General features: G+C 43.2%; 1 protein-coding gene across 1 annotated transcript in view; it reads right to left on the bottom strand.

The window, feature by feature from the left end:
* LOC121579155 (teneurin-2) overlaps positions 1-27,703 on the bottom strand; it is a 337,282-nt gene that overhangs the window by 271,309 nt on the left and 38,270 nt on the right. Inside the window, exon 2 of the mRNA XM_041893490.2 lies at positions 6,509-6,791. Within this exon, the coding sequence (XP_041749424.2) occupies positions 6,509-6,734 (226 nt within the window). The 5' untranslated portion in view covers positions 6,735-6,791. The remainder of the gene's footprint in view (positions 1-6,508; positions 6,792-27,703) is intronic.

The following is a 27,703-nucleotide window of genomic DNA, read 5'->3' as shown; positions in this document are numbered from 1 at the left end:
AATAGAGGGAATAGAGGGTGGATGGAATAGAGGGAATAGAGGGAATAGAGGGAACTACGTCGCACAGTTCAGGCTTGATCCGATTTATCTCTAGAGAAACTGCACACTCATTCACAGAACAATAAAAAAACGATGTTGGTCAATTAGTTGTTTAAAAAATGAAAAATAACCAAAATGTCAATTAAATCGCTCAGCACTACTCTCTTTTGCCCTCAATTCTGTCTCATAAGATCATATTCATAAGGTGACAACTCAACTTGCTATCCATTGTAAAGTCTATCCATGGTAAAAGTCTATCCATGGTAAAAATCTATCCATGGAGTAAAGTCTATCCATGGTAAAGTGCTGTGTGGTGTTTGAGTGAGGTGAGGACAAGGTGAGCCATCGCTTCAGGTGTGGGAGGCAGACTGTTTAGTATCCTCAGTGGGTTTCTACAGAGCTGCATATTTCAACCCAGAGAGTCCATCCTGCATGGCGCCTGTCTTCCTTTAATCTCTACCCGAGTTCCTCTCCCAGGGCACACTGAATAATGCTGAGAGCGAGAGATGCAGTCCTGTGTGCGGCCTTAGAAGTTAATTCCACATCAAACCCATCTCAGAACCACAGGCAACAACTTAGGTTGTGTCACCATACCCGCAAAGTGGAAAAAGTCAAATTAAAACTTCACAATAAAACCTGCACCCCACTGTGTATTTGTATTTATTGACAGCAGCTACTCTTCCTGGGGTCCAGCAACGTAAGATAGTTTACATACAGTTTAAAATACTACATGACATTACATTTCGTAAACACCTTACCCAAACATTTAGTGTGTTCCCTCAGGCCACCACATATTTACAATACAACATCCACGTGTGTGTAGAGTGAGTGTCTTATCATGTGTTGCCTTACAACTTGGAATTAAAATATTTTTTTTGGGGGGGGGGTTTGTATCATTTGATTTACACAACATGCCTACCACTTTGAAGATGCAAAATAATTTTTTGGTGTGAAACAAACAAAAAATAAGACAAAAAAACTAAAAATTTGAGCGCGCATAACTATTCACCACCCCAAAGCCAATACTTTTTTTAGAGCCACCTTTTGCAGCAATTACAGCTGCAAGTCTCTTGGGGTATGTCTATACGCTTGGCACATCTAGCCACTGGGATTTTTGCCCATTCTTCAAGGCAAAACTGCTCCAGCTCCTTCAAGTTGGATGGGTTCCGCTGGTGTACAGCAATCTTTAAGTCATACCACAGATTCTCAATTGGATTGAGGTCTGGGCTTTGACTAGGCCATTCCAAGACATTTAAATGTTTCCCCTTAAACCACTCGAGTGTTGCTTTAGCAGTATGCTTAGGGTCATCGTCCTGCTGGAAGGTGAACCTCCGTCCCACTCTCAAATCTCTGGAAGAAGTAATTTTTTTTCATTTCACTTCACCAAAATGTTGACTATTTTGTGCAAGTCCATTACATGAAATCCAAATAAAAATCTATTTAAATTACAGGTTGTAATGCAACAACATAGGAAAAACGCCAAAGGGGGATGAATACTTTTGCAAGGCTCTGTACATGTAGCCATGGCTCTATGTCAGGGGTCGCCAATTTACAATTTATCCTACCATTTCTAGCTATCTTCGTGCCAGTTATGATTTTCATATTGCGCATTACAACTAATTGTGTCTATTGAATATCTAAATTTCCCACAAACTGAAGAATTCCATCGAACTCGCTAAACAGAGGCTCTGTCCATTAGCACCACGGGCTTGATCTTGGAACACAGATTATCTTGGTGAATGATACACTGACGTTTAACCAGTGGTGTAAAGTACTTAAGTAAAAATACTTTAAAGTACTACTTAAGTAGTTGATTTTTGGTATCTGTACTTTACTATTTATATTTTTGACTACTTTTACTTTTACTTCACTACATTCCTAAAGAAAAGAATATACTTTGTAATCCCTACATTTCCCTGACACCCAAAAGTACTTGTTACATTTTGAATGCTTAGCAGGAGAGGAAAATGGTCCAATTCACACACTTATCAAGAGAACATCCCTGGTCATCCCTACTACCTGATCTGGCGGATTCACTAAACACAAATGCTTCCTTTGTAAATTATGTCTGAGTGTTGTGCCCCTGGTTATCCGTAAATTAAAAAATAATGCCGTCTGGTTTACTTAATATAAGGAATTTGAAATGAATTATACTTTAACTTTTTATTTTGATACTTAAGTACATTTTAGCAATTACATTTACTGTTGATACTTAAGTATATTTAAAACCAAATACTTTTAGACTTTTACTCAAGTAGTATTTCACTTTTACTTGAGTCATTTTCTATTAAGGCATCTTTACTTTTACTCAAGTATGACAATAGGGTACTTTTTCCAACACTGCAGTTAACCACGGGGTGGCCAATCTTATTTTCAATCGGCTTTGCGAATCCTTTATGTTTCCCCACCATAGCGGGGGTTACCGTCAGTTGTAATAGCTAATATGTTTTTAATATCGACACTTCTCTCCTCAAAATGATCTGTGAAGGCTTTTGCTACATCTTCCCCATTAGTAGTACCACGCATGGCTTTTAGACACATCAGCTCCTCTCATACCTGCTCTGAGTCACAGTATCTTGCAACAACTGCCAGACATGGAATGTCATTCACATCCACACTCTCATCAAGAGCCACACCAGGTGCATCTTTTAACGCTACAGTTTGCTGCTCCTTTACATTTTCAACCATCTCGGTAACGCGCCTTTCAACAGTTCTGGCAGACACAGGCATGTATTTTTATCTTTGAGATTATTTTGTCTTTGTTAGGCAATCCAACAAATAAAAGTCTGTGAACTACTAAGGAAAGCATCCTTGACATACTCCCCATTAGTAAATGGTTTTCAGTGTTTAGCAATGCATTGCGCAACTTTGTAGCTCCCCTCTGTAGCTTGATTTTTGACTGCATGTAGATTTGTAAACACACCGCTTTGCTTTTCATACCTGGACATGGCCCTGTTGATTCCGTCAGCCTTGTCCACCTCATCCTTGAAGTTTTTCTCATGTTTCATTTCAAAATGACGCCGTACATTTGATGTCCGACAAACAACAGTTTTACAACAGAGAGCACAAACAGACTGGTCCTTCAGTAAAACAAATCTATATTCCTTTGTCCAAGAGGCAATAAATGAGCGGACATCTGCCTTATTTTTCTTTGCTGATGACATTTTGCGCCCTGAACTTTTTAAAATATCAAAAGAAGGCTTGCTAGCTGCTAGCCATGTGAAAACGAATCTCTCATCTTCAGTGCTGCCTTGGTTTTGAATTTGGCGGGAGAGGTCAGGCGGGTCGTCTTGCACTGAACTAATAATATGAAACTCCTGCAAAATCATGAAAGCCCATTGGCTAATCAGGTTTGACATACCTTGGGAACTACAACATTGCAGTGAATACCAATGCAATTTCGAAACCAATGCATGCAATTTCAATTATATTCTCATACGTCCAGCCAAGGCTTAGCACGTCACGCCAAAAAATAAAATAAATAGATATCTTTTTTTTGGGGGGTGGCTTTCCAAGCCGTGCCAAGGCTGGCATGCATGCATTAGGTTGCCAACCCCTGCTCTATGGAGTACTGTGCGCCTCCCATAGTCTGTTCTTGACTTGGGGATTGTGAAGTAAGGGACCTAGATAGCTGCCCTGGGGAATTCCTGATTCTACCTGGATTATGTTGGAGAAGCTTCCTCAGTGTTCTGTTAGACAGGTAACTCTTTATCCACAATATAGCAGGGGGTGTAAAGCCATAACACATCAGTTATTCCATCAGCAGACTATGATCGATAGTCAAAAGCTGCACTGAAGTCTAACAAGACAGCTCCCACAGTCATTTTATCATACATTTCTCTCAGACAATCAAAGGTTTACTAAGGGTTGGTTACAGGTTGATTAGTCGGCTATTTGAGCCAGTAAAGGGGGCTTTACTATTCTTGGGTAGTGGAATTACTTTACCTTCCCTCCAGGCTTGAGGGCACACACTTTCTAGTAGGCTTAGATTGAAGATGTGGCAATATCGTCCGCTATTATCCTCAGTAATCTTCCATCCAAGTTGTCAGACCCCAGTGGCTTGTCATTGTTGATAGACAACAATACTTTTTTCACTTCTTCCACACTCACTTTACGGAATTCAAAATTACAATGCTTGTCTTTCATAATTCGGTCAGTTATACTTGGATGTGTAGTGTCAGCATTTGTTGCTGGCATGCCATGCCTATGTGTGGACATTTTTGGAATTAAAAAATCATTAAAGTAGTTGGCAATATCAGTGGGTTTTGTGATGAATGAGCCATCTGATTCAATGAATGATGGAGCTGAGTTTGCCTTTTTGCCCAAAATTTCATTTAACGTTCAGGATGTTTTGTGTTTTGTAGGGCTAAGAAATACCTTTCACCTTTAAAAATATGACATTACAGTGAATCTAACCATTTCGATTTTACAGTTGAGATACAGCAGCAATCATTATTTATAATTTCCACCAACAATACTGAACGGTTACAGACAAGTGTTAGGAAAACCGCCTTGCGACTGAACGTCTTTGATTGGGGAATTACTTTTGTTATCCATTTGACTCCAGTAGAATGATATTCGAATGTGTCCTTCATTTAAAATATGGTTTAGATATGAATTCCCATGGTTTGTTAGGGGACGAAAGGAGAAAAGGTGATATGACTATGACCAACTGAAGTTTGTTACGTTTCAATGACTTTCTAGATGTGAACTTTTTCGGTGCAGGAAGCCAGCAGCATTCCATTCCATTAGGACTGCCTCCCTCTCCGCTGAGTGTCCGGGCCAGAAGCAGCCCAGCCTGTGCATGACGTAGCTTATCTCGCCTCCCAGACCCTAATAACCTTGCTGGGGTCCACAAGAAACATGACATAATACAGTGCATTCGGAAAGTATTCAGACCCCTTGACTTTTTCCACATTTTGTTACGCTACAGCCTTATTCTAAAATGGTTTAAATTGTTTTTTTCTTTTCATCAATCTATACATAATACCCAATAATGACAAAGCAAAACAGGTTTTTAGAAATTTCTGCAAATTTATAAAACATTAAAAACTGAAATATTATATTTACATAAGTATTCAGACCCTATGCTATGAGACTCTAAATTGAGCTCAGGTGCATTCTGTTTCCATTGATCATCCTTGAGATGTTTCTACAACACCTCCTCCATTTGCATTTCTATCTTTCTTATACCGGCATAGTTCCCGCTCAGCCCAGTCAAAACTGTTCGCTGCTCTGGCACCCCAATGGTGGAACAAGCTCCCTCACGACGCCAGGACAGCGGAGTCACTCACCACCTTCCGGAGACATTTGAAACCCCACCTCTTTAAGGAATACCTGGGATAGGATAAAGTAATCCTTCTACCCCCCCCCCCCCCTTTACTCCAACCCACCCCAAAATGAAAAAAATTAATTAAAACAAATAGAAAAAATAATTTTTTTTAAACACACAAAAAAAACAATGTAAAGTGGTTATCCCACTGGCTATAAGGTGAATGCACCTATTTGTAAGTCGCTCTATAACCACGTATGACCAGAGAACGTGAAATATTAGAAAGACACAAAGTTTGTACCTCTAGACACATGAAATGGTTCAAAATGGGAATACTCCGACTACCCAGCATGCAGGGCAGCTAAATCAAGTGCACATACCGCAAACTGTGTTAAACTAATAAAAAAATAGGATCTCAAGGCTTTATCGTTGGACAAAAAAAAAAAAAAAAAAAGGTGATTGACTAGGAAAGTCTTGGCAATTGATCGCGATCGAACGGTTGGTGACCACTGGCATACAATAATGTTTTACAACGTAGCAGCAGGCCCAACCTGTCATTACGGTTTCATGCTCAAATTTATATTGATGGGCTTTAGTATGGATCCGATCTAAGAAGCATCTGTCACCCAGTTTTTAATTGACAAACTGACGGGAATGTTAAAAGCCTTTTTGCAATTGTTTTTGCATGACCCAAATGGCGTTCCATACATGGGTTTCAGTATCCTGTGAAATTGAATAAGAAAGGGTGCAGTTAGCTACTGAATATTCTGAGAGAGAATGTTAAGGGTCATTGCTTGTCCAACCCCGTGAAGGAAGAATGAATAATCCACACCCTGTGGACACCCAAAGCAAGGTTGGACTGGCGCTATTAACTGAAAAGAACCTAAAACTCCCATCCATCACTTCTCCCCCCCAAAAAAAAAACCTCATCCTTGTGTAGAGTGAAATCCTACAGTGCTACAGATGACCAGGTGAGTCTGGGGTTTGGAGAGCGTGGAGCGCAGGTGATTGAAAAGAGAGACCCGCATCATGACACAGACCGTGGGAGGTTCCCTTTAGTGAACCATTATCAACAACACACGCTGCGGAAGAGACAGCAGTCTCTGACAAGCGGCTAATAGGAAGACCCTGTGAAATGGGAGGAATGTATTGAAAAAAATCCCAAAAAAACCACAGAAACAGAGACGTGGAGCTCACCTTGGCGGACGTACTCCTGGTGTTCGTGGCGCACCAGCTCAGCCACGCAGCCCCCGTAGTGCAGGTGCGTTTCGCGGTCGTAGGCCTTAAGCGTCTCGCTGGAGCTGTAGGACTTCTGGGTGGCCACACGACACTCCTCAGGCTGCAGGGATGCCGTGGCGTGGTGGAAGTCCTTCCTGCAGCGGCCCCGGGTCAGGGAGCGGTGCGGACGCTCCTTCATGTCCATCTCCACGGCAACCGGTGCTGCTGCTCCCAGGGGATTGGCTCAGGTCGAGGCGCTCACCTGTTAGGGGCAACAGCGTGGGGTGGGAGGAGCGAGAGCGAGAGAGAGAGAAGGAGCATGAAACCAGACACACCGAAGTAACACGTTCACTTCCTAAAATACTAAGTTCATGCGGCACTGAACTGCAAGACAGAGTAAAACGGACTGGACTGAAGACTGAAGATGATAAATGCTGGTTCAAATCCTGTGTTGTCTTAGGTAAGGTTCTTAACTTCAGCACCTATCCTCCTACACAATGACATGTAATCCCTTATGCTGCCTGTGAGAGCCATGCTGTTTCTGAAGAAATGGAAAGAAATACACCATACAAGCGTTTAACAGTGCACGTCTATTTTGGAGACGTCATGTCGACACAGAATGAGAGCCCCATTGGGATTGATTTAGTTGTCCCATTCCACATCTCCTGCTGAGGTTAAAGATATACACATAAACTTATCAACACCTGACTGACTACACTGTCAAAACACAGTCCGAACACACCCTCCCACACACAGTGAGCAGGCAGTCTCAGCATGTCAAAACACAGTCCGAACACACCCTCCCACACACAGTGAGCAGGCAGTCTCAGCATGTCAAAACACAGTCCGAACACACCCTCCCACACACAGTGAGCAGGCAGTCTCAGCATGTCAAAACACAGTCCGAACACACCCTCCCACACACAGTGAGCAGGCAGTCTCAGCATGTCAAAACACAGTCCGAACACACCCTCCCACACACAGTGAGCAGGCAGTCTCAGCATGTCAAAACACAGTCCGAACACACCCTCCCACACACACACACACAGTGAGCAGGCAGCCTCAGCAGGAGGGACGAGGACTGGGGATCCTCATCATGTCTCAGGCTCATTATCACTTGGTGAGTAAGTTATTTTCTGACTAACACAATGAGGAGACAGAGAGACAGAGAGACAGAGAGACAGAGAGACAGAGAGACAGAGAGACAGAGAGAGAGAGAGAGAAGCATAGCTAGAAGGCTCTGCTGGAGGGAGGAGGCATCCTTCCAGACGCTCCACAGTGACACCAGCCCACTCTGCATCTGTCTGTGAGGCTGAGACTGTGCTTCCCCAGCCAAACCCAGCCAGGGCCTCCACCACCTCCCCAACACCAGCTACTGAGGAGCAGGAAACGATGGACTCAAAGAGCAGGTAGTATAATGCATCTCCTTATTAAATAGTAGACTTCTGTACAGAACAAAACAGTAAGATTCCTTTTTTGATACATCAGCAACAGGTTCAAGTGAACTGCACAAAAGAATAGTACAAAAATACTATTATTTGAAGCTCACAGACATAAGTTGGAAATATTATTATTATTATTATTATTATTATAGGAAGTTGTCCTAGTTACACTTTAACAACCGATAAGCAGTGTATGAAAAAACACTTTACTTTTCTCTTAACATTTTGTAGTTAAATTATTTGACAGGAAACAAGGAAAAATCTATTGATAACAGCTTGCATAGGAAGCATTAGAACATTTAGTCTTAAAGAGATTCTCCGGTACTTTTGTATACTTTTTTAGCCAGTAGCTCTGAAAGTAGCGCTCATAAGCCAAAAGTGGTCCCCGAACATTGCACTACCTGTGCGGATATGTCCACCACGTCATTGCTCACTCTCTCGCTCTGCTGTGTGTGCATCTTCCTAGCTGTCAGTCAAATGGAGAGGGGCTGAAGCTAATTGGCTAGAACTTAAATTGCTAGGGGGCTGGCCCACGTGGGGGAAAATTCAGGGAAAATGGCGCAGCACAGCTTCCAGAAAAACTTGGGATTTCGTGGCTAATTGAGGTAAAACAGTAATTCTGTTCATAGATTATCCATGTATGAACTACAAAAAAGTGGAAGTCACCAAAGTTCCCGGAGTATGTCTTTAATTCCACTGACTGAGCTTTTTGCTGTGGGCAGATCCATATTTTTAATAAGGTTTTATTTGAAGTGTTTACATAATCAAGAGGAATCTCCACTCTGGGCATTGATTACCAGCAGTACTTACACTCACAAAGGCCTCATCATGGTAAGTGGTAAACACTGGCGCTCATCTGGACTGACAATAATAACCCAGTCAACAGTAGACAAGGAGAGAGTCATGATGACACATGAAGGCCAGTTTATCTTATGTAGGTCTCTCGTGTACTATGACTCTGACCAACCTTACTTGTGGTCACAGATTAAGGAGGGATGGGATTGTGTTTAGTAGGATGTGAGGAGGATCCATGCTGGACTGTCAACGATTAGATTGAAAGCCAGGAGAGACTCATGATGGAGCCTCGGGGCAGAGAGAGACGTGGATCGAGTGATGAAACGTCATTAAGGAGGAGAGGTTAGAGCCGATCAAAAACATCAAAGGCGGGGATACGTGAAGCTATAAGAGGTATTGTAGCAATTATCAAGATGAAGAGCACTAAGGATTCTCATTAAAGAGCTTTCAAGCTGGACCAGGTTTCCCAAAAGCATCTTAAAGCTAAATTCATCGTTAGAACCTTCGTAGGAGCATCGTTAAATCTCAGAGCTTTTTCCGAAAACCATCGTTATTAACGTTGCACTTCAAAACCCTCGTAATCTAACGGCTAACAGGTAAATGTGTCGTTAGATGGGTTTTTTGCCCTCCCGCGTCACATTATACACAGAAGATCTCCGCTAAACATAGAATCACATGGTTTATCCGTCTCTCAGTGACTCCCGATAACTTCAGAACAAAGTTGACTACAACAAATAAAAAGTTGTCAATGTCTTTGCAATTGATACAAACAAATGACGAAAAGATGCTTCAAATGAAACCTGAAATGACTGCATTAAAATATTCACTGAGTGTACAAAACATTAGAAACATCTTCCTAATATTGAGTTGCTCAATTCATCGGGGGTCCGGGAGATGGACTCTGCAAGGTGCCGAAAGCGTTCCACAGGGATGCTGGCCCATGTTGACTCCAATGCTTCCCACAGTTGTGTCAAGTTGGCTAGATGTCCTTGGGTGGGGGACCATTCTTGATACACACGGAAAATTGTTGAGTGTGAAAAACCAAGCAGTGTTGCAGTTCTTGACACAAACCGGTGCGGCTGGCACCTACTACCATACCCCATTCAAAGGCCCTTAAATCTGTTGTCTTGCCCATTCACCCTCTGAATGGCACACATACACAATCCATGTCTCAATTGTCTTGATGCAAAAAAATCCTTCTTTAACCTGTCTCCTCCCCTTCATCTACACTGATTGAAGTGGATTTAACAAGTGACATAAATAAGGCACCATAGCGTTCACCTGAATTCACCTGGTCAGTCTGTCATTGAAAGAGCGGGTGTTCTTAATGTTTTGTACACTCAGTGTAAATATAGGCTATAGGCCTATTTCATTCATATTGAAAACATTTCATGTTCAATAAATTGAGTTCTATTTTGCTACCTGTAGGCTACCGTCTGTAATTTGTCTCAATATATTTAATGATGTGTAGCCTAATGCGCGCTATGAACGGGCCAAATCATGTTCATTTTTATTGGGTGAGCATTCAGTGGCGCGTATTGATGGAGGCCAAGGGAAGCCAGCCTTTCCCCAAAAATTTACGTAGAAAATAAGTATTTTTTCTGTTTTCCATAATTCTCCTTCAATTCGCAAGAGGCTGACTGTATCTCACCGGAGAAAGCATGCGAGCGAGCGAAACAGCGCCCCCTTCTGTCTCTGCATGTGTAGCCCATCTTTATGGATGCTGTCTTGCGTCAGCCTATTGCTCCATGGTTCTAAATCAGATGTTTTAGTGGTCCGAAAATGTCTGAAACATTAACTTGCTTGACCATGCTGTAGGTCATGTGACTGTTTGTTACATGCAATATGTTTTGTGTGGACTTCATCGGAGAGATGTTGCTCTCCGGTTTTGTGATGAAACACAGGTGTGGTTGAATTTATTCTGCCACTGTGTCTTCTTATTGTCTCGACCTTTAGGCCTATATATCACGGTGGCAAGGCATATGAACTAACAGGTTATAGAGCAAACAACGCAATTATCACAACAAATAGGTTGTAATCTGGCTATTCTTTCCTGGCTTGGCTTCCCCAGTCATTTTACCCACGCACCGCTGCTATAAGCATTAGAATAAGCCACCTCAATATTTGCAGCCATAGGTGATAATATCTCTCTAGGAGCTGATCCGTCGTCAGTATTGTGGAATAATTCTAATGTTAAGGTAAGATTTGAATTGAGAAAGCTGACCTGAGAGCAGCCCTTCATTTCTCTCCATCCTATCAGTATCTACATGCTCCAACGACACACTTAGCAACTGTTCTCTGAGTGGTGTTCTGGGAAACGCATGTTACATCACACACTTAGCAACTGTTCTCTGAGTGGTGTTTTGGGAAACGTATGTTACATCACACACTTAGCAACTGTTCTCTGAGTGGTGTTCTGGGAAACGTATGTTACATCACACACTTAGCAACTGTTCTCTGAGTGGTGTTCTGGGAAACGTATGTTACATCACACACTTAGCAACTGTTCTCTGAGTGGTGTTCTGGGAAACGTATGTTACATCACACACTTAGCAACTGTTCTCTGAGTGGTGTTCTGGGAAACGTATGTTACATCACACACTTAGCAACTGTTCTCTGAGTGGTGTTCTGGGAAACGTATGTTACATCACACACTTAGCAACTGTTCTCTGAGTGGTGTTCTGGGAAACGTATGTTACATCACACACTTAGCAACTGTTCTCTGAGTGGTGTTCTGGGAAACGTATGTTACATCACACACTTAGCAACTGTTCTCTGAGTGGTGTTCTGGGAAACGTATGTTACATCACACACTTAGCAACTGTTCTCTGAGTGGTGTTCTGGGAAACGTATGTTACATCACACACTTAGCAACTGTTCTCTGAGTGGTGTTCTGGGAAACGTATGTTACATCACACACTTAGCAACTGTTCTCTGAGTGGTGTTCTGGGAAACGTATGTTACATCACACACTTAGCAACTGTTCTCTGAGTGGTGTTCTGGGAAACGTATGTTACATCACACACTTAGCAACTGTTCTCTGAGTGGTGTTCTGGGAAACGTATGTTACATCACACACTTAGCAACTGTTCTCTGAGTGGTGTTTTGGGAAACGCATGTTACATCTTTGGCTGTTGTAGGAAAGATGCCTCGTTAAAAACACTCGTAAACCTAAGTTCCATCGCTATGGAAAAAACGTACCGAAATAACAATTCTATAACAAATTGATCCTCAAGCCTACTCTATTCTCAATTACAAGAACACACATCATCCCAGCACATAATGAATGTAAACATAGGGACTTGAAAACAGTTCATGCATCTGGATAAGGAGTGTTAATTGACTCATTAATCCATTTAAAACTTGTGTGTGTGACTATGTGTGTGTTTTGCTTGAGAGAAAGTGAGAGAGAGAACATTCTCACACCTCTATGGAAAGTGGCATGTAAACATCAGAGGGATTTAAGATACAGTTCAATAAGGGAAAAGGAACATCATAAATGGACACGTGCCCCAGTCAGTGCCAGATGAAGAGAGAAAACCTCTCTTGTAAGCTCACCATGGCAGCAGCAATCCACATACTCAATTTAAACTAATCCTTAAATCCACATTGGGCAAACCTCTCACTGCCTTAATCTGCCTGTAAACAAAGGGATTTGAAAGGGTGTTGTGACTGTGACCAGAGCTGTGATACCAGCGGTGATTCAGACACACTATGACACACTATGCCTGGCCCAGGACAGACACCTATGGGTCCTGATGGTTTAATTGTAGCTGCTTGGAGGGTGGGGAGCCCTGCTGGGGAGAGTTAGGAGCTAGTCCAACAGGGGTGGGGATAGTTAGGAGCTAGTCCAACAGGGGTGGGGATAGTTAGGAGCTAGTCCAACAGGGGTGGGGATAGTTAGGAGCTAGTCCAACAGGGGTGGGGAGAGTTAGGAGCTAGTCCAACAGGTAAAGGACATGAGAAATGGGGAGGTGGAAAGAAAGGAGAACATGCACCTGGGTGGAAGAGCAAGAGGATGTGGAAGAGGAAGTGGATATGGAAGTAGAAGAGGATGTGGAAGAGGAAGTGGAAGTGGATATGGAAGTAGAAGAGGATGTGGAAGAGGAAGTGGAAGTGGATATGGAAGTAGAAGAGGATGTGGAAGAGGAAGTGGAAGTGGATATGGAAGTAGAAGAGGATGTGGAAGAGGAAGTGGATATGGAAGTAGAAGAGGATGTGGAAGAGGAAGTGGATATGGAAGTAGAAGAGGAGGTGGAAGAGGAAGTAGAAGTGGATATGGAAGTAGAAGAGGATGTGGAAGAGGAAGTGGAAGTGGATATGGAAGTAGAAGAGGATGTGGAAGAGGAAGTGGATATGGAAGTAGAAGAGGATGTGGAAGAGGAAGTGGATATGGAAGTAGAAGAGGAGGTGGAAGAGGAAGTGGAAGAGGAAGTGGATATGGAAGTAGAAGAGGATGTGGAAGAGGAAGTGGAAGTGGATATGGAAGTAGAAGAGGATGTGGAAGAGGAAGTGGATATGGAAGTAGAAGAGGATGTGGAAGTGAGCAGCCTGCCAGAAAACAAGGGATAGAATAGGAGAGTGGATGTGAGGAAGGAGAAAGAAAGAGTGCTACATAAGGAGGGGGAAGAGAGGAAGACAGGTTATGGTGAGAAAGAAGAGAGGAGAGGAGAGGAAAGCTCTAAATAGAAAGAGACCAGTGGGTAGAGGTAGAGGGTACCTGAGGATTTGCTGTGGATCAACTGAGCTGTGATGTGCCTTCAGGCACTCAGACTGGCGGTAGTCTCTGGAAGAACAGAGGTAGCCTGGCTAGACAGACAGACAGACAGACACATAGCTGGCTGGCTAGGGAACCAGACTAACAGAGAGCCTCTCTGTTGGAGCCTAGTGAGTCATGTAACTGACAAACTGGTAAAGTGCTTTTAATTGAGCTGAAGCTGTTATTTCAAGGTGAGAACTCAATATACATGTATGGCATTTCACTGATTGATTACCGAGTGGCAGTGAAAGTTTCTCTACCTTCTCACTACGTGTTATTTTCATTTCAGTGTTTCAATAATTCCTTTTGATGATTCGAGACGTTTTTTCTTTGTACTAAACTTCAGACTAAGGTATCTCTAATCCCTCCACGGATGCTCAGGTGTGCCTTAAGCAATTCTAGCTATTTGACCTTTTGCAAAGGCTCTTGGAGATAGGATAGAGTATTTTTACCTTCAGAGAGTCGTCCGCAGCCCAGCTGTAGCAGACCTGAGCACAGCCTCAGGAGTAACTTGGGTGGACCAGCATGATGACTAAAGCCCTCTCTATTAGTTTTCTCTCTCTACTTCATCAAATGCAAAACAAAAACTGACTTGATTTTGAGTGAGGGAAATAGATTTTTTCCAGTCGTTTTCGCTAGCACCTACTACTGTATAGGACAATTCCAGTTACATGTACTGAACCATCAAACAGGCAAAGCGTTAATATAGGACTAAGATCAAATCCTATTAAGCTGGCTCTGACGCTCATCGGATGTGACAGTACTTGCAAACTATCAAGGATTACAAAGGGAAACCCTGCCGCGAACTGCCCAGTCACTCGAGCCTACCAGACGAGCTAAATGTCCTCTATGCTCACTTCGAGGCAAGCAACACTGACCCATGCATGAGAGCACCAGCCGTTCTGGACGAATGTGAGTAAAACCTTTAAACAGGTTAACCTTCAAAAGGCCGCATGGGCCAGCCAGATTACCAGGACGCGTACACAGAGCATGTGCGGACCAGCTGGCAAGTGCCTACACTGACATTTTCAACCTCTCCCTGACCCAGCCTGCAATACCTACGTGTTTCAAGCAGACAACCATAGTCCCTGTGCCAAAGAACGCCAAGGTAACTTGTCTAAATGACTATCGCCCCGTAGCACTCACATCAACACCATCATCCCAGACACCCTGGACCCACTCCAATTCACATAACGCCCCAACAGATCCTCGGATGACACAAGCTCTATTGCATTCCACACTGCCCTCTCAACACCATAGTGCCCTCCAAGCTCATCACTAAGCTCAGGACTCTGGCACTGAATACCTCCGTCTGCAACCAGATCCTGGACTCCCTGACGGGCCACCCCCAGGTGGTGAAGGTAGGTAACACATCCGCCACTCTGACCCTCAACACGGGGGCCCATCATGGGTGCGTGCTTAGTCCTCTCCTGTACTCCCCCGTTCACCCATGACTGTGTGGCTGCACATGCTCCAACACCAATCATTAAGTTTGCTGATGAAACGACGATGGTAGGCCTGATCACCGACAACGATGAGACAGCGTATAGGGAGGAGGTAAGTGACCTGGCAGTGTGGTGCCAGGATAACAATCTCTCCCTCAATGTCAGCAAGACAAAGGAGCTGATCGTGGACTACAGGAAACGGAGGGCCGAGCACTCCCCCATCCACATCGACGGGGCTGTAGTGGAGCAGGTCGTGAAGAAGACACGACAATGCCTCTTCCCCCTCAGGAGGCTGAAAAGATTTGGCCTTCAGATACCAAAAAGTTATACAGCTGCACCATTGACAGCATCTTGACTGGCTGTTTTACCACTTGGTATGGGAACTGCAAGGCATCCAACCGCAAGGCGCTACAGAGGGTGGTGTGTATGACCCAGTACATCACTGGGGCTGAGCTCCCTGCCATCCAGGACCTCTATACCAGGCGGTGTCAGAGGAAGGCCCAGTACATCACTGGGGCCGAGCTCCCTGCCATCCAGGACCTCTATACCAGGCGGTGTCAGAGGAAGGCTACCCAAGTCATGGACTGTTCTCTTTGCTACCGCATGGCGAGCGGTACCGATGCGCCAAGTATGGAATCAACAGGACCCGGAACAGCTTCTACCCCGCAAGCCATAAGACTGCTAAATAGTTAGTTAAATAGTTAACCAAATCGCTGCCAGGACTATCTGCATTGACCCTTTTTATTATCTGCAACAGTTTATTATCTATCATGTTGCCTAGACATTTTACGCAAAACTATATGTACATATCTACCTCAATTACCTCATACACCTGCACATCGACTCGGTACTGGTACCACGTGTATATAACCAAGTTATCATTACTCATTGTGTATTTATTCCTCGTGTTATAATTGTTTATATGTTTTTTATATCTGTATTGTTGGGAAAGGCCCGTAAGTTAGCATTTCACTGTTAGTCTACACCTGTTGTTTACGAAGCATGTGACAAATAACGTTTTATTTGATTTGTATGATGAGGAACTAATTCGGGTCCAAATTGCTTTGATGTATTAAAAACAGCCATCTTCATTTAGTGTGCAGGTTGGCTCCCACTCAGGGCTGGGTGAGAGGCTTTTGTGAGGAGCACCTGTAATGATGTATGAGGTAGTGCTGAGTGGAGGGAAAACCTGAGAGGATGGTAGCCCCATCCAGAGGACTGCTCCACAGGCCACCTCAGCCTCCCACCCCCCTGGAGATAATAGAGATGCTCTCCAAACACATTAGATTCCCCCATGAGACAGCCCTCACAAGTGGCTTGAGTGGCCTGCAACGCTCCTCTCCCAAGTGCCATAGAATTATAATGCAGACACTAGTCGAGGCACCGGCTATACAATTTACACCGCGCCTGTGTCCTTCACGTTTCTCATTATTTGCCCTATTTATCTTGAGGATTTTCCACAATGTGAAAATTGGGTATTTTTCTCTGCCTACTGAACATTTTCACCATAAAACCATTCGGTGCTACTAACAAAACTGTGCATTGTGACTGGGACTCTTGGTTGGTTGTGTAATAATGAATCAGATCAGTTTGGATACAGTATATAAATATCGTATATATTTGTTTGCGTTGTCTTTGTAAATGTTGTACATTTGTATGATTTGTGTACAGGCAAGGCTCCCCTCTCAATGGGATTTCCCTGCTAAAATGAAGGTTAAATAAAATTAAAAATTAAAATAAAATCCCCACCAGCATTGACTGCAAAAAGAACCTTTCTTGCCTACTATTACAAGTAGGCTCAAAGAGGAGGAAATTATACAAGGTATGAGTCAATATTATGAAAGACAAGGTCACAACATTATTGTTCAGCTATTCACGAACAAAACTGTCCTTATTCAGCATCTGTCAGCTATTTACAGATAAGCAGGATATATTGACAAAACAGAGGATGAAAATATAGGCCGTACCGGTCAACAGTCAATGTGTATTACAGAATCCTGCATATTCCCTCACCTCAATGACAACAGATGTATATACTATGTACCTAAAAAGTACTTTTTACTTCTGTTATCTGAGCACCACACACACACGACTATCTACGTTACTTCTTCTCTCCTATCCCCATCCCTCCGTCATCCCCCTCTCACCTATCAGTCCTCTGGCCTGTATGCAATCTGCCATCACTGCAGCTGCCGTGATCTTTCCACGGGGCTGAGTTGAGTTCAGACCTCAATTCTCCAGGAGGCCTCATTATCAGGAAACCATTAGCGGGAATTTGTCAAAGCATGCCTCGGAGACACACACAGAAAAAAAAAAAAAAACGGGTGTGGAGTACTTTGGTGTGTTCTGGTTTCTGTCTCAGCATTGTTCAGAGAACATGTAGAGGTCAGAGAAAAAGACAAAAGGGCTAATTAAAACATCCCTCTGTTACAGTTACTTTCTATTCATTTTGCCCTACACCATTCAGTCTGCATGCAGCACTCTGGAGCTACTGTAAAAACAGATACGTTTGGTTTTTCTGTCAGATGGAAAATTGATCTTGGCCCAGACTTGGCATACAGTACAAAATGTATTCAGCAACAGCACAGTGATAATAGCCATCTAGAAAAATCACGTACATGAGCATATTCTAAGTTTATTGCTCAATGTTCTTTGACGATGAGGCGAGGTGGGAGAGAGGAGCAATAAAACCGGGGACTGCCATGGGAGTACGGCCCACTGCTGACATGACAAACTCCCCTGCTTGTCCCTGAATGGAGGGGTTTGATATCCCTGTGTGTTGTAGTGATGCTGCCACCTGCAGCCACCTTTACAGGAGACCAGGAGAGCCAAGTGACATCATCACACACAGACACAAACTGGGTCAAGTTGGTCCAGTCTGTCCTGGACTGACTAACGGAGTTGGAGTACTGGGTAAAAACAAAAGCGTACTTCACTCCCAGAAAGGCACCCGTGAAAATTGGACTGCATGACCTCCTCCCCGCCTGTCTGACTTCACAACCTGCCGTTAATGATCAAACCTACTGGAACTTCAAACAGCAGAGGAGAGGAAACACTGATGAGAGAGAAGAGCGGGCAGCCACTGTGTGCCCATGTACAGTGAGGGAAAAAAAGCATTTGATCCCCTGCTGATTTTGTACGTTTGCCCACTGACAAAGACATGATCAGTCTATAATTTTAATGGTAGGTTTATTTGAACAGTGAGAGACAGAATAACAACAACAAAATCCAGAAAAACGCATGTCAAAAATGTTATAAATTGATTTGCATTTTAATGAGGGAAATAAGAATTTGACCCCTCTGCAAAACATGACTTAGTACTTGGTGGCAAAACCCTTGTTGGCAATCACAGAGGTCAGACGTTTCTTGTAGTTGGCCACCAGGTTTGCACACATCTCAGGAGGGGATCAAATACTTTTTTCCCCCCCTCACTGTACTCTCAAAGCCCTATGGTGCCACAGTATCTCATAGGCACAACAGTTAGGTGTTTAATAGTGATGGGGAGAAAAAATTGATAGTTACATTGCAATATTATTTTTAGACGATATGTGTCTATATATATATATATATATATTACTATTATTTTTTACAGTGAATGATAGCATGTGAATAAAGCACCTCTATCAGAGCCATCCAACAGTCCATTAATGTTGTGCTGCCAGACGTTCTAGTGAGGAAGGAAGGTTCTCCCAAAGCATCACTTAGATCAGTGGAACAGCAGATAGACCCCCTCCTAAGCACGTTACCACGAAATAGAATAAACCAGCCAACAGAATGATGTTCCCTTCTATCCCGTCGGATTGAATTTAATGCCCCAAGACAGGGGTAGGCGGCCTGGGTCCTGCATACAGCCTCAGAGAAGCTGCAATGAAATTAGATCTACTGTACTGTACCAACTCAACAGTTTTCAGAAAGAAGAAAAAAACATGTCATTACTGTATACTATGCCTAGGTTAAGGTGACTTGGATCTTACCATTCATCTTCAAATGCTTCAGACCAGGTGAATAACCGTTGACATTGGGTTTGAAACAGATTAACAACCAAGTAATGAAAATGTTTTGGATGTCTGGTACTCTGCCTCATAATCATGCATCCGACAGCTTGGTTCAGATTAATACGAGACAAACAACTGGCAAAATCCAATTTCTTATTTCTAGGAACAAACAGCCACAAACATCAATCACAAAACCAGAACAGTTCATAACATTCCATCCTTCCTTGAGTGCCAAAGAAAGACAGGAAAATGAGATGTACATTTATTTTGAGGAAAGTTATTAAATCATAACCAAACTGAATGAAATGTTACATTTATTTTATGGATCTTCAAGCATTTCAAGCAAGCGGATCTTCAAGCATTTGGCACTCAAGGAAGAATGGACTGTGACACAACACAAACATAGACGCAGACACAAGCACACACGATAACATACGCACTATACACACACACACACACACACACACACACACACGATAACATACGCACTATACACACACGATAACATACGCACTATACACACACACACACACACGATAACATACGCACTATACACACACACACACACACACACACGATAACATACGCACTATACACACACACGATAACATACGCACTATACACACACACACACACACACACACACACACACGATAACATACGCACTATACACACACACGTACACATGGATTTTGTACTGTAGATATGTGGTAGTGGAGGAGTAAGGGCCTGAGGGCACACAGTGTGTTGTGAAATTTGTGAATGTATTGTAATGTTTTTTAAATTGTATGAACTGCCTTAATTTTTACTGGACCCCAGGAAGAGTAACTGCTGCCTTGGCAGCAGCTAATGGGGATCCATAATAAAATGTTAAATACATTTTTTAAATACAAGCAAGTGGATCTTCAAGCATTTCAAGCAAGCGGATCTTCAAGCATTTCATGCAAGCAGATCTTCAAGCATTTCATGCAAGCGGATCTTCAAGCATTTCATGCAAGCGGATCTTCAAGCATTTCATGCAAGCGGATCTTCAAGCATTTCATGCAAGCGGATCTTCAAGCATTTCATGCAAGCGGATCTTCAAGCATTTCATGCAAGCAGATCTTCAAGCATTTCATGCAAGCGGATCTTCAAGCATTTCATGCAAGCAGATCTTCAAGCATTTCATGCAAGCAGATCTTCAAGCATTTCATGCAAGCGGATCTTCAAGCATTTCATGCAAGCGGATCTTCAAGCATGTCCTTTGCCTTGTTCTATCCAGGCATCTCCTTCTTTGTTTTCTTTGATGTGTTCTCCAGAGTTCTAATTGAGTCTTTCTTTCAGAACTCTTGAAAACAATTGAGGATGAATGACACCAGCCTGGCTTACTGATATTAAATTTGTCAGGTGTATCCATTGTGTACATTCTGTGAAATGCAGACAAAAGCCAATTCTCAGAACACAATAACATGAAATGGATACATGCCATGAGGAAAATAACATTAAAACAAATAGTACACAGGGCAAAAGTATGTTGAATCAACATTCTTGCATTGTAATGTTTCATATGCATTCCAAAAAAACTAGCTGGAAAAGCATTCAGAGCCAAGCATGTGTGGTGCAATTATGCTTGAGTTGAGAATTTAAAAAAATTAAAAAGTCGAAATTCACTGGAAAACCTTGCAGCTGTATTATGTCAGCCAAATTGAGTTTAATTAGTAGCAGTGGTGTAAAGTACTTAAGTAAACATACTTTAAAGTAGTACTTAAGTCATTTTTGGGGGTTTCTGTACTTTACCATTTATATTTTTGACAACTTTTAGTTTTACTTCACTACATTCCTAAAGAACATAATGTACTTTTTACTCCATACATGTTGCCTGACACCCAAAAGTACTCGTTACATTTTGAATGCTTAGCAGGACAGGAAAATGGTCCAATTCACACACTCAAGAGAACATCCCTGGTCATCCCTACTGCCTCTGATCTGGTGGACTAACTAAACACAAATCATGATTTAGTAAATTATGTCTGAGTGTTGAATTGTGCCCCTGGCTATCCGTGAATTTTTTTTTAAACACGAAAATTGTGCAGTCTGGTTTGCTTAATATAAGGACTTTGAAATGATTTCTACTTTTACTTTTGATGCTTAAGTATACTTTAGCAATTATATTTACTTTTGATAGTCAAGTATGTTTAAAACCAAATAATTTTATACTTTTACTCAAATAGTATTTTACTGGGTGACTAACTTACTTGAGTAATTTTCTTTACTTTTACTCAAATATGACAATTTGACACTTTTTCTACCACTGACTAGTAGAGCTGTAACATTTTCAAAAGGCTGAATTCTGAGTATGTCTGATAATAACTAGAGAGAAAAGTTCAATATCTCTGGAACCTGTTCACATTATGAAAGCCTCTACTGTCAGCAACTAAAACGTTTTTGTGAAAGATGGTCGATGAAAATCACCTCATTTTAGCTCTGGGTTTCAAGTACCTTTGTTTGGCCACACTCCTTTAAATGGCAATTATAGCTCCTATAGTCTGGATTTAGCTATGGGTAATGTGTTGACACCTGTACAAAGGGAGCCAATAAGAAGCACATATACCCACAGCAATTATAGGGACAAAATAGAACAACATAATTGGGCCAAAAAGTCAATAGACACAGAATGATTTTCATTCTAATATCTGAAACAAGGAAATTATTGCATTGACTTAACTTTAGGCTAAAGTATTGAAGGCAAAGCATTGGGACACAATTAGTTGGACTAGATACAGTATAAGGGTGTTACATGCAGTATGAAGGAAATACAGACGATATATTACACTGTAGAGTCATGGGCCAGTCAGGGGCCAGTCAGGGGCCAGTCAGGAGCCAGCCATGGGCCAGTCATGGGCCAGTCAGGGGCCAGTCAGGGGCCAGTCATGGGCCAGTCAGGGGCCAGTCAGGGGCCAGATGACAGAGAGATGAGTAAGTGATCAATCTAAGGGAGAGAGATCATGTTTCTGGCCTATATCCTTGAGGGTTATACTGTGGCAAGGCTTATGTTGCTTTCACAGGATTTGCCCAAGAGACTTTGCACACTGCTAGGTTGGTACAGGAGAAAGTACAAATTGGGGTGACTAAGGCTGCTGGTGCTGTACTATCAATCCTCATGATGATGATGATGATGATCCGTCTTCGTCCATATACAGTGTTAATAATAGGTTACTATAGCGTCATATACAGTGGCTCATGCAGTGCATACACAATGTGTGCGTGCGTGTGTGGGTGTGTAAGTGCTGAGCGATCAGTGCTTTTTGAGGTCGGTTTGGTTTATTTTTTTGAAAAATAATCCCTTTTTTTAAATATAAATGCATTGTGGGTTTAATACTGTAACAACACAGAATAAAACAATTGATGGTGGTGACTGCCCATTACTATCACTTATTAGGCTCTAACCATCATTACTTAAATAAAATATTTTGGTTGTGTATTTTATATATTTGTTTTTAGTATGATGACGAAGCTCATCACTAAGCTAAGGACCCTGGGACTAAACACCTCCCTCTGCAACTGGATCCTGGACTTCCTGATGGGCCGCTCCCAGGTGGTAAGGGTAGGTAACAACACATCTGCCACGCTGATCCTCAACACGGGGCCCCTCAGGGGTGTGTGCTCAGTCCCCTCCTGTACTCCCTGTTCACCCATGACTGCATGGCCAAGCACGACTCCTACACCATCATTAAGTTTGCCGACGACACAACAGTGGTAGGCCTGATCACAGACAACGATGAGACAGCCTACAGGGAGGAGGTCAGAGACCTGGCCGTGTGGTGCCAGGATAACAACCTCTCCCTCAATGTGATCAAGACAAAGGAGATGATTGTGGACTACAGGAAAAGGAGGACCGAGCACACACCCATTCTCATCGACGGGGCTGTAGTGGAACAGGTTGAGAGCTTCAAGTTCCTCTGTGTCCACATCACCAACAAACTTTCATGGTCCAAACACACCAAGACAGTCGCGAAGAGGGCACGACAAAGCCTATTCCCCCTCAGGAGACTGAAAAGATTTGGCATGGGTCCTCAAATCCTCAGAAAGTTATACAGCTGCACCATCGAGAGCATCCTGACTGGTTGCATCATTGCCTGGTATGGCAACTGCTCAGCCTCCGACCGCAAGGCACTACAGAGGGTAGTGCGTACGGCCCAGTACATCACTGGGGCCAAGCTTCCTGCCATCCAGAACCTATATACAAGGCGGTGTCAGAGGAAGGCCCTATAAATTGCCAAAGACTCCAGCCACCCTAGTCAAAGACTGTTCTCTCTGCTACCGCACGGCAAGCGGTACCGTAGCGCCAAGTCTAGGTCCAAAAGGCTTCTAAACATCTTCTACCCCCAAGCAAGAAGACTCCTGAACAGCTAATCCAATGGCTACCCAGACTATTTCCATTGATTTGATTTGATTAGATGTATTATTCAATTAATAAAACCCCAATGAAGGTAGTGACTGCCTATTACTGCTAGCTGTCTGCTGTCTGACGAAATTACAATTTCAGTCGTTTTTCAAAGTCACTCAGCACTAGTGTGTGTGTGTGTGTGTGTGTGTGTGTGAGAGAGAGTGCTTTTATATTAGAAAAGCCAAAAATGATCTGAGTCATTAAGGCATACAGATTAATCATGCCAATTGACTATGAATCACTCATTACTACACTAGAAAGTGATTTTCAAAATGCAAGTGCTATCTCTAGGATAATCAAAGCCATTGCATGTCCTCAGATATCTCTACTTATGAGCTAAAGCCAATTACAGTGTGTGATGAGCTGGATTCTTTAGGAGACGGTGTCATTTATCTGAAGCTGGGTGGAAAACATACCTGCTGCTATCAGTATTCTAACGTGTGAGAGAAGATTATCATCCCCAAGAATCAACAAGCTGTTATCTGATTTGAAATCCCAATGCCGGTAATCAAGGTACATGTTTCTGGGGGAAAGACTTTGTTATTCAGTAGTGCCTCATTTTACCCAACACATCAGGCCTTCTGATTGATCTCTATTCCATTTCAAGGACATCAGTTCACAGTCACACAGAAAACAACACATTTGCCATGTCTGGTAATGGTGACTGAAGAGGGAAAAATATCTCTCTTTCTCTCTCTCTCTTGCAACAATTTCAAAGATTTTACTGAGTTACAGTTCATATAAGGAAAACAGTCATTCATTATGCCCTAATCTATGGATTTCACATGACTGGGAATAAAGATATGCACCTGTTGGTCACAGATACCTTAAAAAAAATAAAGTAGGGGAGTGGATCAGAAAACCAGTCAGTATTTGGTGTGACCACCATTTGCCTCATGCAGCGCGACACATCTTCTTCACATAGAGTTGATCAGGCTGTTGATTGTGGCCTGTGGAATGTTGTCCCACTCCTCTTCAATGGCTGTGCGAAGTTTCTGGATATTGACGGGAACTGTAACACGCTGTCGTACACGTCAATCCAGAGCATCCCAAACATGCTCAATGGGTGACATGTCTGGTGAGTATGCAGTTTCAGCATTCAGGAATTGTGTACAGATCCTTGCAGCATGGGGCTGTGCATTATCATGCTGAAACATGAAGTGATGGCGGCAGATGAATGGCACGACAATGGGCCTCAAGATCTCATCACGGTATCTCTGTTCATTGAACTTGCCATCAATAAAATGCAATTGTGTTTGTTGTCCGTAGCTTATGCCTGCCCATACCATAACCCCACCGCCACCATGGGGCACTCTGTTCACAATGTTGATATCAGCAAACCGATTAACCATGAAATGAACATTCAATTCTCTGGCAACAGCTCTGGTGGACATTCCTGCAGTCAGCATGCCAATTGCATGCTCCCTCAAAACTTGAGACATCTGTGTGTTGTGTGACAAAACTGCACATTTTAGAGTAGCCTTTTATTTTCCCCAGCACAAAGTGCACCTGTGTAATGATCATGCTGTTTAATCAGCTTCTTGATATGCCACACCGGGTCAGGTGGATGGATCATCTTGGCAAAGGAGAAATGCTCACTAACAGGGATGTAAACAAAATTGTGCCCAAAATGACAGAAATACATTTTTTTTGTGCGTATGGAACATTTCTGGGATCTTTTACTTCAGCTCATGAAACATGGGAACAACACTTTACATGTTGCGTTGATATTTTTGTTCAGTGTGTATTAATAAATAATAAAGAGGAGCACAGCTCTCTGGCATCCATCAAATAGGTCATGCTAAATAATTCAAGCCATGGTTTCCTCAGACAAATTAATAAGGGGCTTCTTTCCTCTCCTCATTTTTCATTATCTCCAGCACAATACCAAATCAAATCAAATTTTATTTATCAAATGCGCCGAATACAACAGGTACAGTGAAATGCTTACTTACAAGCCCTTAACCAACAATGCAGTTTTAAGAAGGAATACCAAAAAAAGAAAGAAATAAAAGTAACAAATAATTAAGGGGGTACCGGGACCGAGTTAATGTGTGGGGGCACCGGTTAGTCGAGGTAATTTAGGTAATATGTACATGGAAGTAGAGTTATTAAAGTGACTATGCATAGATAATAAATGCAAATAGTCTGGGTAGCCATTTGATTAGATGTTCAGGAGTCTTATGGCTTGGGGGTAGAAGCTGTTTAGAAGCCTCTTGGACCTAGACTTGGCACTCTGGTACCGCTTGCCATGCGGTAGCAGAGAGAACAGTCTATGACTAGGGTGGCTGGAGTCTTTGACAATTTTTAGGGCCTTCCTCTGACACTGCCTGGTATAGAGGTCCTGGATGGCAGGAAGCTTGGCCCCAGTGATGTACTGGGCCGTACGCACTACCCTCTGTAGTGCCTTGCGGTCGGAGGCCGAGCAGTTGCCATACCAGGCAGTGATGCAACCAGTAAGGATGCTCTTGATGGTGCAGCTTTTGAGGATCTGAGGACCCATGCCAAATCTTTTTAGTCTCCTTAGGGGGAATAGGCTTTGTCGTCCCCTCTTCAAGACTGTCTTGGTGTGTTTGGACCATGATAGTTCGTTGGTGATGTGGACACCAAGGAACTTGAAGCTCTCAACCTGCTCCACTACAGCCCCGTCGATGAGAATGGGGGCATGCTCGGTCCTCTTCTTTTTCCTGTAATCCACAATCATCTCCTTTGTCTTGATCACATTGAGGGAGAGGTTGTTGTCCTGGCACCACACGGCCAGGTCTCTGACCTCCTCCCTATAGGCTGTCTCGTCGTTGTCGGTGACAGGCCTACCACTGTTGTGTCATCGGCAAACTTAATGATGGTGTTGGAGTCGTGCCTGGCCATGCAGTCATGAGTGAACAGGGAGTACAGGAGGGGGCTGAGCACGCACCCCTGAGGGGCCCCCGTGTTGAGGATCAGCGTGGCGGATGTGTTGTTACCTACTACCCTTTCCACCTGGGGGCAGCCCGTCACGAAGTCCAGGATCCAGTTGCAGAGGGAAGTGTTTAGTCCCAGGGTCCTTAGCTTAGTGATGAGCTTTGTGGGCACTATGGTGTTGAACGCTGAGCTGTAGTCAATGAATAGCATTCACATTGGTGTTCCTTTTGTACAGGTCTAAAAGGGAAGTGTGGAGCGCAATAGAGATTGCATCATCTGTGGATCTGTTGAGGCGATATGCAAATTGAGTGGGTCTAGGGTTTCTGGGATAATGGTGTTGATGTGAGCCATGACCAGCCTTTCAAAGCACTTCATGGCTACAGACGTGAGTGCTACGGGTCGGTAGGAATTTAGGCAGGTTACCTTAGTGTTCTTGGGCACAGGGACTATGGTGGTCTGCTTGAAACAGACTCAGACAGGGAGAGGTTGAAAATGTCAGTGAAGACTCTTGCCAGTTGGTCAGCGCATGCTCGGAGTACACATCCTGGGAATCCGTCTGGCCCTGCGGCCTTGTGAATGTTGACCTGTTTAAATGTCTTACTCACATTGGCTATGGAGAGCGTGATCACACAGTCGTCCGGAACAGCTGATGCTGTCATGCATGCTTCAGTGTTACTTGCCTCGATGCGAGCGTAGACGAAATGTAGCTCGTCTGGTAGGCTCGTGTCACTGGGCATCTCGCGGCTGTGCTTCCCCTTTGTAGTATGTAATAGTTTGCAAGCCCTGCCACATCCGACGATTGTCGGAGCCAGTGTAGTACGATTCGATCAACGTCCTGTATTGACTCTTTGCCTGTTTGATGGTTCGTCGGAGGGCATAGCGGGATTTATAAGCTTATAAGCGTAGCAGTGCGGTCGTGTTCTCGTGTGTCCGTGTAAATAGCCTGTTTCTTGTATTTTTTTTTTATTTTACGTATATTTCCCTATCACACTTTTCATCCTTCTACTAAATATACTTTCCTGCAACCCGCCTCACTCAATGTGGAACGGATTCTATTATTTACTCACCTTTATCTAGAATCTCCAGTTGAAACTAGCCAGCCAGCTAACTAGCTACTTGCTATTAGCCACCATTAGCGGTTTTCACCCAGAACATCAGATTTTCTGCCGGAATAACTGAATCACTGGACCTTAACACCGGATCTAGCTAGCCCCGGCCCGCTAAAACACACGCAAACTACAACCGTGCTTCCTGCTCGCTGTGCTGAAGCACCAATCTGAACTGCTCTCTGATTCACAAATTGCTGTTCACTGGATCTTATGATCACTCAGCTGCACAGCTGATGCCTGCTGGACTGTTCCTTTACACGGTACCCTGTCCTGTTTACTCTGTTTAGCCTCAGCCCAAACTT

This window comes from Coregonus clupeaformis, chromosome 13 (genome assembly GCF_020615455.1).
Source record: "Coregonus clupeaformis isolate EN_2021a chromosome 13, ASM2061545v1, whole genome shotgun sequence".
NCBI lineage: Eukaryota > Metazoa > Chordata > Actinopteri > Salmoniformes > Salmonidae > Coregonus > Coregonus clupeaformis.
This window is presented reverse-complemented; position numbering and strand designations above follow the sequence as displayed.